The 21,025-nt window shown below is 44.3% G+C and overlaps 1 protein-coding gene across 12 annotated transcripts in view; it reads right to left on the reverse strand.

The window, feature by feature from the left end:
- The window catches only part of CDK5RAP2 (CDK5 regulatory subunit associated protein 2), a 169,251-nt gene that overhangs the window by 132,569 nt on the left and 15,657 nt on the right, over window positions 1-21,025 (reverse strand). For all 12 annotated transcript variants that reach the window (XM_082694995.1, XM_082694991.1, XM_082694990.1 and 9 more), the window contains 2 exons: window positions 6,966-7,076; window positions 3,402-3,478 (listed from right to left, as the gene is read on the reverse strand). In XM_082694995.1, coding sequence (XP_082551121.1) covers window positions 3,402-3,478; window positions 6,966-7,076 — 188 coding nt within the window. The remainder of the gene's footprint in view (window positions 1-3,401; window positions 3,479-6,965; window positions 7,077-21,025) is intronic.

Raw genomic sequence — 21,025 nt, forward strand, 5'->3', positions numbered from 1 at the left:
GAACTTTCTATAAATACCACCCCTGTTTCCCCCTTTTAACTGTCAACACTTTCCCTTGAGTCTTTCCATTCTAATTATAGTTCTTGAGAATAAGCAGGGGCTTTTCCTGTGACAGGTCCCGTATCTTCCACCCGCCCCCGCCCTCCAAAAAAGCAACCATCATGAAAGGGTAGTAAAAGGTTGCTGAGGGCATTAATAAAGGTTATTTTTCCCCCACAACAATGTGCCACACACACTTGGACGTGCTGGGCAGTGAGGGTAGAGGAAAGGCACACTTCGCTGGGATGTGGCAGCCCCTGGGCTTGTCTTAGGGCGGGCAAGGCACACAGAGGCCCCACAAAGGAGGAACGGGCGAGAAGCCCCATGTTCCACTAAAGGAGAACAGACTCTTGTCGTGGCTTTAGAAGAGACCGAGTCATGTTGGAGGCACAAGAATCACACACATGGAAAGAAAAAAAGAATACGAAACCAGTGCTGGACCAGAAGTGAGGGGCTCGTGTTCGAATCCCAGCCTCCATCACCCTGCTGAAGCGGTGCTCCTCACGGTCCTTCCCTTCTCCAGGCCGAAACCCCTGACTCTCCAAAGTGAGATCTTCCTCCAGATGTGCCTAGCTCCCAGGACGATGGCGTGCAAATGGAAGCAAGAGTGTTTTATAAACTGAAAAGTGCTGGGGTCCCTGGGAGGCTCAGTCGGTTCAGTGTCCCACTCTTGATTTCAGCTCAGGTCATGCTCTCAGAGTTGAGACGAGCCCCGTGCCAGGCTCCGTGCTGGGCATGAAGCCTGCTTGAGATTCTCTCTCTCCCTCTCTCTCTGCCCCTTCCCTGCCCCCCTCTAAAAATACATAAATAAATAAATAAACCAACAACCAGCCAAGTGCTGCACACACATGGGAGTGAGCTTCTACGCCAGAGAAGCTCAGGAAGAGTCTGAGACGCAGGCTCCGGGCAGCCACGCGGGATTCACCATGAGTCTCCGTGTCAGGTAAGTGACAGGGAAGGCATCTAGACTGGGAGAGGACAAGAGGCAGAAGTGTCAGCCGGGCCAAAGCTAGAGCAGCAGGAACAGAACATTTTTAGTGCCTGTGAGCTTATGCCGGTGGGATGAAGAGCTGGTGGAGAGAGCTGGAACGGGTAAGTCATTGCAAACATTCTTAAAAACAGAGCTCTGGATCTTGGGTCCTAACCTAGGAGTCGTCCCTGACATGCCCTTCCCAGCCATTACCAAGCCCTGCTGACGCTGCTCACCCAATGTCCTTCTAACCCACCCATCCACCTCCGTCACTAGTCTCTCACCTGAACTCCTGAACGGCCTCCTAATGGGCTCCCTGCCTCCCTTCGTGCTCTGTGGACCATCACTTCCCACTCAGCACCCACAGTGACCTCTGCAAAACTAAACTCTCATTGTGTCCGCTGCTGGAAACCCGTGACTGCTTTCCATTTATCTTGGGATAATCTCTGCTGTGGCCTCAAGACCCTCCCGAACAAGGGGGAGGCCCCCCAGACTTCCCATATTTCCTCAGACCTGCAAGGGCACCGGCTCATTCCTACGGGCTCCTCGGGGCCCCTTCCTGGCCACACGTCTCTGTTTGCAGGTCTGCTCCTACTCTGTCAGCACCCGTTGCTCCTCTCCTTTCTCACAGCTCTTTTCCCACTTCAAATCCAAACGCTGACTATTCCAAGTATTTTCTCGCCATCACCCCTTCTAGAGCTTAAGCCCCAAGTGTCCACCTGGATCACCAATGCATCCCCAGGGCAGCACACAACAGCTGCTTAATAAATATTTTCTGGATAAATTAATAAAACTGATCAGACCCAAAAAGGTCTGTTTCAGTGACCTGAGAACCTATGCACAGAAACACGTGCACGAGCCCTGAAACCATTCGGCCCTGTGTGTGGCATGGAAAAGAGTGCATCGTCTTCATGGGTTTGGGTTCCTGCAGGTGCATGCCTGTGAACAAGTCCTAGCCACGACCTGCAGCAGGCGGGGACAAAAAAAAAACCAAGTTCAAACTCGGTAAAGTCGATCTGACTTCCTGCCAGAGAGATGCTGTGCTTCAAAACGAAAACAAGAATAGCAGCAAAATAGCAACAGAAACCAAAAAAACAAAAACTTATCAATCTAGTTTACTTGTTCAATCACTCACTTATTCATTGACTCGTTCAGAAAATACCACATGTGCAAGGCCGCCGTAATTCAGGGAAGCCCGGGAACCTCTAGTCTTAAGAGCCAGCAGCGGCCCAGCTTCCAGCGGCCAGCGGCGTGGCAGTGAAAGGAATCACAGGGCCAGGCCCAGAGCAGTGCCACTCGTCCTAAACCGAAGGTGCCATACTCCTGGCCCACCACATCACGCCGGAGCTTGGCTCCCGTGACAGATGAGGCGTTTTCACCTAAGCTTTCAGCCACATCCTTGGTGGCTCAACCCTGGGAAGTCTTAGTCCATGCTCACCAAGCAAAATTCTGTACATTTTGGGGTCCTGGACCCCCAGACGCCCTCTGTCCCTGTGCCTCCATGAGACTCCAGGCATGCTATACACCTCCCCGGGCTCTGCTGAGCTGCAGACACGAGAAGAGGGCTCTGCAGATCTGCAGTATATAGCACAATTACGCAGTAAGCATTTATGAATAGATGGATAACCAATCAAGTCATAGACTGCATTCTTTAAGCTAGGCTTGTTGATCAATAAATATTTAAATTAATTATGTGATTAACTGAAATAACAGTTTTCAAATGGTTAGTTTTAAGCAGGACACCTTTTTGAAATAAAATATTACAAGAAACCCCAGTGCGCTGAACAGATACAGAAATTAGTTATTCTGAAAAAAAAGCCCTACCCTCTGCCCCCCAGCCTCACTCAGGACCCCTGTGAGCCCCTCCAGCTTCCACAGCAATGAAAATGAATGAGCTACCGCTAGAATTCAGGACAGGGATGGATCTCACATATATAGTGCTGAGGAAGGAGGCCAGGCACAAAAGGGTGTGTATACAGTGCACGATTCCATTCCTATAAAGTTCAGAAACGGGCAGAACTAAGCTGATGCTATCGGTGGTCAGCGCAGTGGTTATCCTGGTGGAGAAGGCTAAGTTCTGGGAGCACAAAGGGGACTCCCGGAGGACTGGTGATGTTCTGGTTTATCTGGATGGTGCCCCATGAGTTGTGTTTGCTTACTGAAAAGTCATCACACTGTACCCCTAAGATGGGATAGTTTTCCCCATTATATTACACTTCAAAGTTTGCTGAAAATTAATTAAATAAAAACGAACACCTCCTTGGCATCCTTGGGGCCCAGAGAGAGCAAACTGGCCTAGAAAGTGCACGGCTATGTCCTACTGACCCACTCAGCCTTCGCCACTGGGACCCCAAGCGCCCTGCAAGCAGGTGACAGGACAACAGGTACTCACGAGGCTTTGATGAGCAGCTGCTCTCTCTCCTGGAGGTCCCGTTTCAGACTCTCTACTTCCACCTTGAGTTCGATGTTCTTCCAGTCAAGAGCAGGAAAGAAAAGAAACAATGTAAAATGTGGAACACCGGAACGTCTGCAGTGGGGAAACCGCTTTCAGCACACACTAACTTACATGATGCTTATAATAGGCAGATGCTAGATTCAAAACCTCATTAGCCTCAGGGCACAGGGAGAAGGGAATTATTAAACACTGGTGGTCTCACAAGAAAGCCCTGGGTTTCTCAAGACTTGGAACAATTATGTAAATTTTCCAAGCTTCTAACAGCCAGAGCATTCAAACACTGAGGCATAAATGTCATACAAGTGAGGCTGATTTAAAAATTGTTTGCCCTCCGCCAAGCAAATTTACAAGCAATTCTGCAGTTTGCTTTTACCATTCCAAGGCAATTACTTCTGGTTGTTTACAATCATGCATGTGGGGGCTGCAGCAGTGGGAATGTGTTACAGCTTCAAAAAAAAAAAACAAAAACAAAAACAAAAAACCCCACAACATGTGGATGGATAACTGGGAGGTCACATCAGTGCATCTCACGGTCTCACGGCTCATCCAAAAGAGCCATGACTGCATGGGGCAAGCTGTCTATAAGGGACACCCCACGGTGCTCTCCAACCAACCACCCTCCTCTTAACGAACTGGGATGAGGGGAGTCACACATGGCCGTGGGCTTCTAACTCACGCGGGAATCCAAAGACAGACTCTCTGGCTAACAGACTGCAATGTGAGACAGAGGGGCAGGGTCGAGCTGCCCAAACTGGTCCACAAGTGTATTGCAGACAGAATATCAGATGAGCTCAAGTAGGAGAGACTGGGGTCTGAGTGTGTAGTTTGCAACGGGGTTGCTATAAACCCAAGATTTCTCTGAGATCTTGCTCCTGTTTGGTTTTAATAATTCATAACAATTTTATATTCTACTCCATAATACATGCATATTATTTTAAATAAAAGCCCCATGTCCAGGAAAATTTACCATCTCGGAGGACACACCTCCCATCTTTCTCCCAAGCAGCCCTGAGGGAACGAGGACCCCAGAATGAGAAGTCAGCAGGAATGAACACCAATCCATTCACGAGGACAGGAATTCGAACGCTCCCTCCCCTCTTTACCAGGAGGAAACTGTCCTAAGTCAGCAGCTGCTCGTGTATTTCTCCTGTCATGTCCCAGACATATCCCCATCACCTGGGACAGGCTGAGCATGGGACTCAGCACTGGGGACACCATGGTAAACAAGGCAGACACAAGCCCTGGCTTCACGCTAGCATCAAACACAAACCCGGAAGCACCCGCCTGTACTCGTCCTTGCAAGCACAAGTCCAGGAGGGAAGAAAGCAGAATGTGTCCTTTCAGGCCACTCAAGCGTCAAAGGAATGACACAAGCCCACCTGACACAGGGGATGTGGGGAGCAAATGAGCTAACAGATGAGAAGGGCCTGGCAGACAGCGCTCAAGATTTTCTTCGCTGTCAACAACAAGAGCTGAACAAGTCATCTGTGAGGCCAAACTTTTTCTAAAAGAAGCTGATCTTCGAAGAAGGGATGCTACATGCCAGTGCATTGGTCTTCAACTGCATTTTGTGAAAACCCTTCAGACAGAGGGTTCCTTTTCTGCTCCAGGAAGGGCAGAGGGTTTCTGTGTGGGAACTGACACCAGATATTCTAAACTGCTTTCTGACAAACTAACTAGCTCCCAACCCAGGGATCTAAAAGGATGGAGGGCTCATGTGTCCACTAGGCTATTTTTCTCAAGCCCAATTCCTCAAGTTATAAATTCATGCATGTGATAGTAAGTTTCCGAACCCCAAATCAAGACACCGTACAAGCTGAAAATGGAATACCATTATAAAAAAGAACGAAGAAGCTCTCAAACCACGGTTAAGGAAAGATATCCAAGATAGTGTTAAGGAAAAATGCAAGGTGCAGAACAGGACGTGCCTGCGTTTATGTAGAAAGGGGATTTATACAAACACACGCACACACATACACACACACACACTTGTATATACATAAAATTCCTCTGCATAAATAATTAATAACATCAGTTAGATCTGGGGAACTAGGAGACAAGGGTGGATGAAAGTCTTTTTAGTGTATTCCTCTGATGCCTTTTGAATTTCGAGCCATGTACTTATCCAAAAACTTGAAATAAAAGCGCAGTTAAATCAGGTCATCTATTCAAGCCATGTAAAAAGAAGAAAGGCTAAACAGCATAGGACAAAAGGTCAGCAGGCCTATGTGCAAAATCCACCTCTCATAGTAGCTTTGTGACACCAAGCAAGTTACTGATCTTCTCTGAATTTCAGTGTCCTTTTCTGTAAGATGAGGATAATCTCCACTGCACAGGGCTGTCCCAACAATTAAAATAAGATGATGAATGTATCAACGCCCAGGACAGTGCCTGACACAGAACAAGCAACTAACACAATCTGGCTCCCTATCGCCCAGAAGTATGTAACCGTACTTACATAGAAAATGTTTTAGGCTATTGGCCTTTCCTTCAAATTGTGACTGCATCTTCACTCCCTTCCAGAAAAGGAGACATTCTCACTGCCTTTCCACCCCCACACTACAGAAAAAAGAAAACCGTCTCAAGGCACCAGGGGGCTTTTCAATTCTTGGAAAAGCTCAGAAGCACAACAATCCCTCTTCAAGAAAAGCCCATTTAAGTTCAGCTGCTGAAACTCAAGGAGAGGTCCTTTTCTCCCTCCAAAAGTTTCCACTGGTCCGAACTTCAGAGGAGAAAAGATGGACCAATTCCCAGGCCGAGGGCGAATCTACTAGAGAAAGCCAAAAACCGGGCACTGAAATATTGCTCGTACTCATGTCTTTTCACGAAAGCCAAGTTCTGTTTTCCACTCTCAGGCGGAGGCCCCCAGGTCAAGACTTTAGAAGGGAACAGACGTTTTTCTGACAGTTTACAAGCAAGCGCACAAGGAATCCAGAAGAGTCACAGCACGGAAAACTGACAGTCCTAACCTGGGCTGCCAAGGGAAGCTCGGTAAGACAATGGTGACAATTGTCAAGCACTGACTGTGTGCTGGGGCTCCTCGTCTGTCATCTCATTCTAATCCACACCAACAACTCTGTGACAGAGGGATGATCACTTCCCCCTGAAAGCAAGCCCAGGGAGCTGAGGTGTCCTGCCTATGGTCACACGGGTTAGTTGGTAACAGCAGTTACCGGCAATCTGCGATTCCAAAGACATTCCACCACTTCACTGCTTTTGTCTAAATTATAAATAATTACGAAAAGGCAATGGAGATAAAGACAGTAAATCAGAATTCAGATTTTAAAACGAGAGAAAAGATTCCCTTAAAATTAATCTTGTATCTCTTTGCTTAATATTAAGGTCATCCTATTGTCTTTATGCTGCCCATAATCAATTCAAATTAAATGAAAGCAGCTCTGTCTATTCAGGCTCACTCTGAGAACAAATATTAATCAAATTTCTGCTGGGAAGGACTATGAGCAAAGACACTGGGGGTGGCGGTGAGAAGTGGGACCTCACAGTTTTATAGATGTGCTCGGTGGGGCCGTCAAATTCCTGTTGCATTCTTTCCTCCAGGAAATAGATGCGGAGCTTTAGATTAAAGTTTTCTTTCTTCAATTCAGTGATTTGCTGGAAAATAAGCACAGAAGGGTTATCGAAAAGCAAGCTCTAAAGCATGGTACCTGCATTAACCCCCACAGGTCCTAAGGCCTAAGGCCTAAGGATTTAATGTTAGGATTTAAATGTTAAATCCTACGGAAAATTTCCCTCTGCCGCAGCTGTACCAACCCAGGAGTAAGTCGTTCTCAATTTTAAGTAAGTTGTTCTCAAATTTAAGACAAGCTGGGCACTGGAATGATACTGACAGGAAAGAATTCATGTCTCCACATTGGTAATAAGTAAGGAAAAAAAGAAAAAGAAAATAGAAAGAAAGAGGCAAATCTCTTCTTTACAAAAGAAATCCAGTAAATAAATGTACAAGGATAAAAGGAAAAGAACACCACCATTAATACAACCACTACAGTAGTAACTGATTCAGGCAAGAATCACCAGCACTAAAAGCATCAGATAAAAGATCACTGGAGAAAAGGATATTCACCCAGCTTCAAGATAATCCCCCCAAAATGGCTTATTAATTACAAAAGGAAAAGCTACCATTACTATTCATTTATTTTAAAATTTACTTATTTGAGAGAGACACAGAACATGGGCTTGCATGGGGAGAGGGGGGAGGGGGAAGGAAAGAATCTCAAGCAGACTCCCCGCAGAGCACAGAGCCCAACACAGGGCTCAATCCCACAACCCTGTGATCACGACCTGAGCTGAAATCAAGAGTCCAATGCTTAACAGACTGAGCCACCTGGGTGCCCTGGTATTGGTACAATTTAGGAATCCAGTAGACATCACCTCAATCAAGGGAATATATTAAATATCACAAGTAGTAGGACAAACCGACGTGCCGTGCCTCCTGAAATAAAGCCTGAAAGCAGCAACTTCATTTAAAATGTTCCTGCCCACAACTTTGAGCCTGCACCCAATTAAGGAGTCCATCAGACAAAGCCAAATATAAGGATATTAGCAAAATAATAGGCCTGAACTCTTCAAAAATCTTTTTTTTTTTTTTAAGATTTTTATTTATCTATTTGACAGAGAGAGATAAGCAGGAGAGGGAACACAAGCAGGGGAGTGGGAAAGGGAGAAACAAGTTTCCCGCTGAGCAGGGAGCAGATGTGGGGCTCGAACCCAGGACCCCAGGATCATGACCTGAGCCAAAGCCAGATGCTTAACAACTGAGCCATCCAGGTGCCCCTTCAAAAATCTTAACAACAATCTTAAGGCAAAAATGGTTGGGGAGGGCGCCTGGGTGGCTCAGTGGGTTAAACCGCTGCCTTCGGCTCGGGTCATGATCTCAGGGTCCTGGGATCGAGTCCCACATCAGGCTCTCTGCTCAGTGGGGAGCCTGCTTCCCTCTCTCTCTCTCTCTCTCTGCCTGCCTCTCCATCTACTTGTGATTTCTCTCTGTCAAATAAATAAATAAAATCTTTAAAAAAAAATTTTTAAAAATTAAAAAAAAATGGTTGGGGAATTCTTTTTAATAAATAGAAGTAATGGAGGCATGATTACTAAGTGCAATGAAAACATACAATAAATCTTGAATTTAAAAAAAAAAGAAAAAGAAAAAGAAAAAAGCTTCATGAGGCTAAGTGGGGGAATCTGAGTAACAACTTTGTATTGGGTAACAGTATTATGATTTTGCAGGAGAATGTCCTAAGTAAGAAATACATGCTCTGTACTTAAGGATGCTGTCATGATGTCTACACTTAATTCTAACAAGTAAGAAGGAATAGAAAAAGAGGAGAAAGCAAATGAAGCAAAATATTAATTGATGAACCTAGACACAGTATATACGGTTGGTTGTTGGGCAATTTTGCAACTTTTCCATAGGTTCACTTTGCTTGTTCATGGATACGCCCACAGATACCATGGGTCGTAAAACAAAGCTTACAGATTTAAATAACTGAAATCAAACCATGTTCTCTGACCATAATAAACTTGAGCTAGAAATCAATAACAAAGAAAATGGAAAATCCCCAAATACTTAGAAATTAAATAACACATTTCTAAACAATCCATGGGTCAGAGAGGAAGTCTCACAGGAAATCAGAAAATATTTTGAATTAAATAAAAATGCAAATATTGTCAAAATTTGTAGAGTGCAGTTAAAGTGGTGACTGGGGAAAATTTATATGATTAAATGTGTTAGAAAATAAGAAAGGTTTCAAATCAACAATCTAAGCTTCTACCTTAAGAAGCTATAATAAGAGCAAAAAAGCCCCAAGCAAGCAAAATGACAGATATACTAAACATAAGAGCAGAAAATAATAAAATGGAAAGCAGAAAGATAACAGAAAAAAGCCTACTTGAAAAGATGGTTCTTTCAAATGATCAATGAAATTGACAGACCTCTGGCAAGACTGGAGAAGAAAAAAAGAGAAGACATAAGTTACCAATATCAAAGAACAAAAGAGAGGTTATCACTACAGTTCCCACAGCAGAGGGGTATTAAGAGAAAAATGCATATAACTCTATGCACTTAAATTGGACAACTTGGATGAAATAACCCAATTCTGTGAAAAGCACAATTTATCAAAATTCACCAAAGAAGCAACAGATAGCCAGAATAGTCTTGTATCTATTTTAAAAATTGAATTTGTAATTAAAACCCTTCCAGGAAAGATAATTCTGAAACAAGATGATTTCAGTAGCAATTTCTATCAAATATTTAAAGAAGAAATCATACCATTTCTACACAATTTCTTGCAGAAAATGGAAGGTAAGGGAACTTTCCCACTTCATTTTATGAGGGCAACATTACCCCAATACCAATACCAGACACAAAAAAACATTACTATAGTCTATAGAAAACTATAGACTAAGTAGTCTATAGAAAACTATAGACTAAGAGATGGAAAATCCTCAATTAATTTTAGCATATTGAAAAAGCAGATTAATACATCATGAGTGGGATTTATCCCAGGAATATACGTCTAACTCAACACTCAAAAGGCAATCCATGTAATCTACCAGACTAAAAAACTAATCATATCAACAGATGCACAAAAAGCATCTGACAAAACCCAACAAGCCACTCAAGATAAATACTCAGCAAACTAGGAATTAAAGGAAACTTCTTTAATCTGCTAAAGAGCATCTACAAAAAAACCCATACATTTACAAACAACATATTTAATTAAAGATGAAAAGCAATGCTACTTCCCTAACACTGGGAACAAGGAAAGGATATCCACTCTCACAATTCCTATTCAGCATTGCATTTGAAGTCCTAGACAGCGTAATAAGGCGAGGGAAAAGGAATAAAAGGCATCCAGTTTGGAAAGGAAGAAATAAACCCCATCCTTATCTGACGGCAATATGATTACATAGAAAATCGCAAGGAATCTACAAAAAAGATCCCAGAATTCTGAGTTTAGCAAAGTCAATATGCAAATACCAAGCATATTTCAATAAACTAGAAACAAAAAACTGGAAACTGAACTTTTTCAAACACCATTTTAGAATACCTCCAAAAAAAAATGTAAATTTATAAATATAAATCTGATAAAACATTACATATGCTTAAAACCACAAAATGCTGAAGAAATCAAGAACCTAAATAAGTGAAGAGATTTACCAAATTCATGGATTGGAAGACAATATAATAAAGATGTCAATTCTCTCCAAACTGATCTATAGATTTAACATAATCCCAATCAAAATGCCCACAGGATTTCTGGTAGGTAGAAACAAGCTGATTACAAAATTTATATGGAACAGTAAAAAAGCTAGATGGGTGAAAACAACTTTGAAAGAGAATCCAATCAAGCAGACTACATAAATAGACCCATACAATTACAGCTAATTGATTTTTGACAAAGCTGCTATTAACCTTAAAAATGAAACTGCCAGTTCTTCCACCAGCAAAAGATGGGTTTATTCAGGAAGAGCAGAGAATTGCAATCCAGGACAAGCAAGCTGTGGAAAAACCAGAGGCCAGTCCAGAGAACAGAGGCAAGAAATGCTGTTTTACACAAGAAAGGGATAAGTCGGGAAGGGCTGAAAAGTCCACTGGGGTAAACTGGAAGCTCTAAGTATGGTGGCTTCTCCCTGGGTGACAGTCTCTCATTGGCTGGGCTGTTGCGGGGCAAAAGAAACCTTCCTTCCTCCTGCTGGGATAGTTAAGTACCTATGAGCAAGAAGCTTCTCCTCCGGCAGGCTCAGAGACTGACAAGTGACAGGGCTGAGAGCTCCCTCTGCTGGCCTCTAACTCCCTTCTAAACAAGGTTTTCCTTTTCCTATTGTTCACAGTGCAAATAACAATTCAGTGGAGAATTGTATTTGGAGAAAGGCTAGTCTTTCCATTTTCAACAAATGCCATGGGAACAACTGGACATCCATCTACAAAATAATAAATCTGAGCTGATGATTCGACATCTATTTCCAAAAAAAAATGAGCCTCAACCTATCATACCTTAAATAAAAGTTAACTCAAATTAGATCATAGATCTAAATGTAAAATATAAAATTAACTAACTTTTAGAAGAATCGATGGGAGAAATCCTTGGGACCCAGAGCTAGGCAGAGATCTTATCTCACACCCCAAAGCCATGATCCACTTTAAAAAAATTTTTGATCAATAAATTGAGCTTTGTCAGAATCTAACATTTGCTTTGAAAAACAGTGTTAAGAAAATGATTAGACAAGCTACCTCCTGGGAGAAAATATATGCAAATCACAAATCCAACATAGGAACGGTATTTAGAATACATAAATAACTCCCAAAATGTAATTATAAGAAAACCATCTAATTAAAAAGAAAAAAAAAAATAGGCCAAAGTTTTTCAAAGGAACTTCACAGAAGAAGATATACAGATGACATATCATCACAAGAAAAGATTTTCAACATCTTCAGTCATTAGGAAAACAGAAATTAAAACTACAGTGAGTTTTAGTACCTGTTAAAAATGGCTAAAAAAAATTTTTTTTTTTAATTGAGAACACCAAATGCTGCTGAAGACATGGAGCAAATGGGATCTTCCAACTCCAGACAGGAACACAAAAACGGCACAGCCACTGCCTAAGAGTTCAGCAGTTCCTTACACCTCCTCCCCACCAAAAAAAAAAAAAAAAATCTACACTTAGCGCATGACTCAGCAATTCCAGTCCTAGGTACTTACCCTAGAGGAATAAAAACCTACATTCCCCCAAAAACCTGTACACAAATGTTTACAACAACTTTAATAAGAGCCACCAAAACCTGGAAAGAACCCAATGTTCTTCAAAGGGTGACTATATAAAGTGTGTATCTGTATGATGGACTAATACCCAGTAACTATGATACAAACAACAACATGAATGAATTTCAAAGACCTTATGGTAAGGGAATGAAGTCAGCCTCAAAAGATTATGTTACTGTATGATACCATTTATAAGACATCAGGAAAAAGCAAAATTATAGGGACTGAGACCAGAGCACTAGTTGCCAGAGGTTTGGGGTAAAGAGAGGGCTTGATCATAAAGAGACAACGCAAGGGAATTTTTTGGCATTATGGAATGTTCTGTATTCTAATTGTGGTGATGGTTATATTAGCCTAGAACTGTACAGACATAAACCCCAAAAAACACATATTTATATGTTTTATACATATATATATGTGTATTTTGATTATGACAGCTTACAAGGGAGTACACACTCGTCACAACTCATCCAACACTTAAAACTGGTGAATTCTGCTCGTTTTAATTATATTTCAATAAAGTTGATTTTAAAAGAACTAAAATGAAATACAGTAAAATAGTAATAGCTATACTCGAATGTTAATACATCTCCGGGGGGTGGGAGAGGGGTCCAGCATTTTAAAAAAATAATTGGTTAGAGCATATAATACTTTTCAATAAATATATTTTTCGGACAGGGCACCTGGGTCGCTCAGTGGGTTAAGCCACTGCCTTTGGCTCGGGTCGTGATCCCAGGGTCCTGGGATTGAGTCCCACATCGGGCTCTCTGCTTTGGCAGGGAGCCTGCTTCCCCCTCTCTCTCTCTGCCTGCCTCTCTGCTTACTTGTGATCTCTGTCTGTCAAATAAATAAAATCTTAGAAATAGATATAGATATATATATATATATATATATATATATATATATATATATTTGGACTGGATAAAAGAAAACGTTCAACAGACTCTGCATCAAACTGTCTGTCCTTGGCCCTCTTGTTAACACATTTTCTGTTTTGTCACTAACGAGAACAGCACAAGAAACAATTGGTAAGTTCATTAAAGCCTCCCTTTAAATGTTTTAAGGAAACAGCACATAAAACATTGAAACAAAAAAGTCTACCCCACCAGATGCTTCCTATAAAGAGAAGCCTTATTCTATTACACAGCCAGCAATAAAATATTTATGGAGTTTGCTTAGAATACCTGCATTGTACACATTGCTACAATTCTTAACAACACTTGAAAGAATATCTGTCCTATTTATAGGTAAAGGAGTTTTAAACAAAACAAGAGAAAGGCCAATCAGCCTTGACAAGGTTAATACAAACCCCAGATAGGTCCAAGTGAACACTATCAACTAGAGGCACCATCTTTCCCACAACGCCAGCCCTGTTCTCCACTTAATACCACTTCCCCCATAAGATTTTCCCTGACTAGCCCCATTACGCTGGACTGGGGACCCTTCTACATGTTTCCACATGCCCTCTACTTCCTTTACAATAGCAGTTATCACACTGCATTGCACCAGCTGGTAACCTGCTTTTCTAACCAAGCCATCTCCAGGAAATTGGGAGCCACGCTCACCTTGTACGCTCACCTTGTACTTCTCGTCTGAAACTTAAGAGACAGTTAGTTACTAAATACCCAGTGGCTGCCTGACTGGATGGGTGGATACATTTAGGAATTTCTTGGGGCATCTGGGTGGCTCAGTCAGTTGAGCGTCTGACTCAGTTTCAGCTCCAATCATGATCTCAGCATGGTGGGATGGAGCCCTGTGTTGGGCTTCACGCTCATTGGGGAGTCTACTTGAGATTCTTGCTCCTTCTCCCCCTGCCCATCACCCACTTAATTGCGCACACGGGTGAGCACGCACACACGTTCTCTCTACATATATATAAGAAGAGGGGCACCTGGGTGGCTTCTTGGGTTGAAGCCTCTGCCTTCGGCTCAGGTCATGATCCCAGGATTCTAGGATCGAGCCCCACATCGGGCTCTCTGCTCGGCAGGGAGCCTGCTTCCTCCTCTCTCTCTCTCTCTCTCTCTCTGCCTGCCTCTCTGCCTACTTGTGACCTCTGTCTGCCAAATAAATAAATAAAATCTAAAAAAAAAAAAGAAGAAGAAGAATTTCTCGAAGGCAATATGATACAAGGAGAGTCCACAGACTTCAGATTCAGATCTGGTTCCCATCACACCATTGATTTTTGACCATCGCTCTTAGAATTAAACTCCCTGCCATGGGTACTGAGACTTGTATGATCTGACCACCCTGCCTCCTCTCCAGCCTCCCTATCATCCTGTCCCTCACACACCATGTTCTCACTTCACTGGCCTCCTTTCTGGTCCTCAAATGCACCAAACCCATCTGCCGCCTGGCTCTCCGGGCAGCACTTGGTGGCCGCTTCAGTCCCGTGCTCTCATCACAGTTCAGAGGCCCATCCTAACCACCCCATCAAAAGTGGGCCCGTCTCTACAACCTCCACCTCGTCACTCTTGAACACAGAACTCTTAATTTTCTTGCTAGAACACTTTACAATCTGTACTCACTTATTTACACATCTATTATTCATTATCACTCTGAGTATAGGACTATATTCCACTTCTGGAGGACAGGGACATCAGCTATCTGCTCACAGCTGTTTCCCTTGAGGTGTCAGCACGGTATCTGGAACACAGTGGCTGCTGCATCAACATTTATTAAAGGAGCAAATAAACAGATGAGTGAATACAATCCAGACCACCCTGTTAGGTGTATGACCGCAGTCAAGTTCATTTTTCTGTGTGCCTCCATTCCTTTTTATAGATTACAGGAATACTTATCTCAGAGACTGATTATAGGATTAAAAGAAATTAATTAGAATTTTTGGTATTGTACCTAGCATGACATAAGGACTTAAAATATATTAATAATCTTCTCATTTGTATTTTTCCCTTTATGAGAATCAAATTCAATAAGAAGTCGGGGGGAAAAAAAACCTTGAGCTGGAAAAACTGAAAACAGCTTACCATATAGTAGGAACAAACACCCCCAAAATAAAACCCACCAAATATGACTTAGAAACTTAATGCTGAAACATAAGCTAATACATGAGCTGTACTTTGCCACATCCCAGCCCTTGGAACCCCAGGACTGTGGAACTGCAGTCATCTGAAATGGGAAACCTCCCAACATGATGATGGGTGGTGCTTTCCAAAGCTGGAAAGAGGCCCCAGCTCAGCAGCAGGACAGACTCTGAAGAAGCTGCTGTCACTCTGGCTTCCTCCCACTCCCCGTCAAAAGCTTGCCTAGCCTAGAGCTCCATCAGGAAGGGAAGAAAAACAAAAGCCAACAACATAAAAAAGAACCAGGGCAACTCCACCTAGGCCCACCTCTACTAAAATCTGAGCAAGGCATCTAACTCTGGTGATCAGTTTCAGTGGCCTGCAAGAGTCTGGGCACTCAGAGCTGAAGCTCACCCCGCCAGGTCATCTTTGGATTCAAGGCAGCAAGGGCAAAGAGCAAGGCCCTTCAAAGAGCAAAGGGCTCTTTTCTCAGGTCACTGGAAAAAGACTGACCTCCCAGTGCTACCACTTGTCAGCCATGTGACCTTGGGAAAATTATTTAACATCTTTGAGGCACTGCTGGCTCATCCATAAATAAGGATAAAACTCAGTTACCTCATGGGAGTGTTGTGACAATGATAGGAGTTATCTTGCAGGCAGAAAACAGAGGACACCTTTCAAAGGAACCCAGGTCTCACTCAAGCCCTCGATAAACAGATCTTTGGGCCATCATCAGTTTTTTCTATGCTCTTTGAAAGTCCAAAAACTGTTAGGCCACTCACCTAGACATCACAAAAACCATGACCTCTTGCTGCCCAAAGTTCACCTCTGCTCAAAAATACAATATGTGAGATCATTCTGCCAGCAGCAGCTAAGCGAGGTTTGTAAAATGAGGAGGACACTTTGGAATCGGTTTCTGATTCCAATTCTCTCCCTCGTGTCTTTAAATCACGAAAACCGTTACTAGGCAAACATCTGTTTATTCACAAACAATACTGTAGCCATAACAGAATTTAAAAACTGAGCCCCAAACAACACTTGGAATATAACTACATTACAAAACCAATCTTTTTATGTTTTTTTCAGCCTGCTGGTCTGTCGTACATATTTTTTATGTTGTTGTAGAATTATTCATAATTATCAGGTGAGATAACCACCCTAGGTTCCACTGCACTGGCTCTCAGCCAACTACTTGGCCATTCCTCTACTGAGAGATTATGGTTTCAGTGGGTCTCCTGGAAAGCGGACAGGCTTTACAATCAAAAAGACCAGTTTAAATTTGCCTCTTTTAGTTTCTCAACACACCATGCTCACAGGCAAGTCATGTGAGCTCTCCAACCTCATCTGTGAAACACCTTCCTCAGGAACTTGTTGCAAGACAAAGAGATAAAAAATGTAAAACACAATTCCCTTGTTTCTATTTCTTCACAATGGTACACAATGTGGCAACAAACAGCTTCACACACAGAGCTTTTTCCTTCCACTGGGTTGTTTCCTAGGACAAATTTCCCCAAAACAGATTACTGGACTCAAGAGTAATACTATTTTTATGACTATCAAAATCTCTTTCCAAATGGCCTTCAAAAAGATTGTAAAAATTTACACTGCCCAGCCCGCCATCTGGCCAGGTTCTGGAGGGCACGGGCAGGACATGCAGAGGTGTGAGAACATACAGCATTCAATCTGGTAAGCAGGAGGCCAAGGACGAGCCGTAAGCAAGGGTGAACCCTGCACTTAACACTGACCAGACAGCCCACCAGCCACAAGTCAAACTTGAGTCCCACAGCCCTGGGTGCTGCCAAGTCCCATCTGGAACACAGCCAGCACCAAGGACAGCGGCCACAACCCCACTTGGCCAGCTACAGACCATCCTGAACGCTGTCCACTGACCCGCCTCCCACACAGTTCTTGGTCTCCTGCCTTGCTCGAATCACACCCCTTGTTCTCCCTTCTTAGCCTCACCTGCCTGCATTACTGATTGCTCTACTATAACCCAGTGTGGCCCCACCCCAATCACAAACTCCAGCCTGCTCCAACTACCAGTCTTAGCCACTATCTCAACAACAGCAGCCCCCACCCCGCCGCAGGCTTAAGGCCCCAGGAGCTGTCCCGGCGTCCGTTAACTTCATCTTCATCACAACCGCACGTGACAGAAATTATTTACCCATGTCACAGACAAGGCAACCAAAATTTACAGATCTGGTTTCTTATATAAGGTCATACATTCATTTAGTTAACAAACATTTATTGAGCACCCACCATCCTGTTAGGTTTGCTGAGAACCAGGGAGAGAGTAGAAAGACACATGTTAAGCAAGTACATAAACAGGACATGTAATTACAAACAATTGTAAGATCCAGAGTGGAAAAGGCCGGGTGCTGAGTGCCTGCTATCAGAGAGAATAATGGAGGTCTCTGGCAATTTGGGGAAGGAGTTAGGGACAGCCTGTCTAACGAGGTCACATTAAAGCTGGGACATGAAGGGCAGGGGCCTGCCATTCAAGGAGAGGGAGAAAGGGGATTCCAGGCAGAGGGAGGAGCACGTGAGAAGGCCCTACCCACATGGGTTAGTTAGAGCAGCCCGTGCAGCCGAGCACAGGGCATAATGGAGACAGGCAGGTGCTGACCTCAGCAGCGCAGGACGAGCCCATCACACAGGGCAGGGTCTTGTGGACCATGGCAAGAAGTTAAGGATTTCATTCCAAGATCAAAAAAATTTCACAGATGGATCAAGAGAAACTGAACATTGCTGGGACCTATCAATGTCCCCAGAACCGAGGGAGTTGGCTGTGATAAACAGTCCTCAGATTAGAATGGACACACCAGCATTTATATACCCACCATATGCCAGGCATCCCATGAGATGCTTCCCAAACCCTGACTCAAAAGACAGTACCGGCCCCACTTTACAGATGGGCTTCTCGAAACGACTTAACCAAGCTCATAGGTCAGTTAGTGGCAGAGCAAGACCTAAAGCCCCCTCCTGGTCATTCTCCAGTCCATGTCATATACGAACACCACGGTGCATGAAAAGCTTTCCAGGCAGGGCCTACGGGATGGGGTGGAGGACAAGGGCATCTCTTCTCTGGGGATAAGTAACTCACCATAGACAGGTCACAGAACAAATCTAGTGATGCAAACCTCCTAGGTAAAACACTAAATCTGACCAACTGCCTCAGCTGAGACCAGGAATTGCCAACAGAAGGGACTAAAGGCCCAGATACAAGAACACCGGCACCTCAGGGCAGGTGGTTGTGAGACAAGAGCTGCAGAATTTACCCTAAGGACCTCATCTTGGAACCGTAAAATGATATACGCACAAGGATACTCATCAAAGCTTCGTAAGAGTGAAAAAATCAGGGGCGCCTGAGTGGCTCAGTGGGTTAAAGCCCCTGCCTTCGGCTCAGGCCATGATCCTGGGGTCCTGGGATCAAGCCCCGCATCGGGCTCTCTGCTCAGCGGGGAGCCTGCTTCCCCCTCTCTTTCTGCCTGCCTCTCTTCCTACTTGTGATCTCTCTCTCTCTCTCTCTGTCAAATAAATAAATAAAACCTTTAAAAAAAAAAAAGGTGAAAAATTAGAAACCACCTGGGATGACCCACAGGAAGAGATTATGTGAACTACGTTTCTAGCCTCCCTTTTAATACAAGTCTTTGTGAACAGCTGGTCATTAAATAATACTATCCACTGTATTAACTGAAATGGAAAGCTACCCATGTCATTCTCTGTCTAGAAGCCACAGGAAAAGCCAGAATTCAAACTTTCCATGTACAGATAAAGATAGCAACATGAACATTTACGCTGATCCAGGTTCTGGGCCTTCCCTAATCACCCGAAAAATTCTGAGAGCGAGAGAGAAAAATCGATTGACTCTAACATCCAGAACAGGTCTCACCACAACAGCATAATCCTTTACTAAACGCTGCCTCTGCCAGGCCTCCTCAGGTCAGGAGCCCCCACTACACTCTCAGCTAGAAAGGACCAGTGAGACAGGCTCCTACCGAAGACCAAGCGGACTGGACAGCCTTCTCCCCTAAGGCCTGCCCTATCGGTGAGTACAGCCTCAGCTAATGAGCTCTGAGACAAGAGACCACCAGTTGAAAGACCCAAAAGAAGGAAAGTGGCTTTCACATGCTGGAGTAAGGAAAGATCTGCCCGTGTAGACCTGCTTCCCAGCCTGGGTAAGTCTGTGCCCTCCCTGGGCTGCAGAGCACCTGCGTGTCCAACGAAGGGACAGGAGGAGCTCCCCCAGATTTGGGACCCTGCCCGCTTTCTGACCCCTCCTGACCACATCCTGGGCTCCAGCATCACCCTCGCAGCAGCCCTTCACCGACAGCCCACCACCAGGCTGGCTGTTCCCTCCTCCCAGCACCAACCCCAGGGGCTTTTAAAAGCACAATTCTGGTCATTTCCCTCCCAGATTAACATCTACCACCAGCAACCCTTCATCTTCAAGACAAAGGTCAACCAAAGCAGTGTAACACACAAGACCCCAAACCCCTGCCTTCTTTGGTGGCTTACTTGTCTCAGGATCCCGGACATGGCCCCCTTCCAGCCAGAGGGAGCTTACAATCCCCTAAACCCCTTGAGCCCAGCACTCCTGTGCTGCCCTTGCCCACATTGAGTCCCTGTGCCTGGGATGCTCTCCTAGTCTCTCACCTTGGCTAATGCCTCCTTGTCCCTGATGACCCAACTGGAGGGATGCTTCCTCCAGGGAGGCTTCCCTGAATCCCCCAGGCCAGGTTCAGAGCCCTCCTCTGTCCCCCACAGCATTCTGAACTTACGTCTGTCACTGCTCTGTTTCCCAATCCATCTCCCCAACCAGCCTGTGACAGGGACGCCTACCTGGGCCTGGTCTTCATCTACTGCAGACTCCCTAGTCCCGGGCACACAGCCTGGCACAGGGCATATATTCAAAATATCTGTCAATGAATGGATGAACTCTGACCAAAACCAGGAGGCTGATGTCTTGCGAGACATTAGCTAACAGACCCTGACGCTCAGTTTCCCAGCATCTGAGACTAGCATAAGAGGAAGCCTGAGTTTCCCTTTAAATCAAAAGTATTAGGAAGCCTGAGTTTCCCTTTAAATCAAAAGTATTCCAACCCCTCCTTAACATGCATGCGAACTTTAAAATTAGCATTCAATGCCAAAAGCATTTCCTATAAGCATCACACAGAAAGTTCAGACCACCACCACACAGAGATCATGCACTTCGCAGCTCAGGCCAAATGGAACATTTCAGTGACTCATAAAGACTTGAAAGGGAGACGCTGAGAACACTGTGGTCATTTCCATTTCAACAGCAGAATTTGCTCTGGAAAATGCTACAATAAAAAATATTAATGCCATAAAAACCAAACAGCAGCCGAAGGACCTCAATCATAAAGAAAAAACATAAATCCTAAAACCTATCAGCATAGAAGGCTCCCTCTCACCTTCAAGAAAAACAATGTTTAGGTCCTCGGGAACCCATCTAGGGAAGGGAGACTTAAGTCCGTGACAGAGTTAAGGAAAAGAAGAGCGGACGGACGACACGACGGTGAGGAGAAAGAGCTGACACAAAGAAGGAACTCGGTGTCTGGCCTCCCCACGCCTCACACGCACACGCCCGCTCCGCCCTCACTGCGGCCCGAAGTAGCAGAAACTGTGATTGTGCTCATGGCAGAGACAAAGGACAGAGAGATGACGGGACCGGCCCAAGGTTCCCCCACAGGCAGCCGGCTCCAGAGGCCGGGCCCCCAGGTGGCACAGACAGCCTCCCAGA

This window comes from Mustela nivalis (genome assembly GCF_964662115.1).
Source record: "Mustela nivalis genome assembly, chromosome: 13".
Classification (NCBI taxonomy): Eukaryota; Metazoa; Chordata; class Mammalia; order Carnivora; family Mustelidae; genus Mustela; species Mustela nivalis.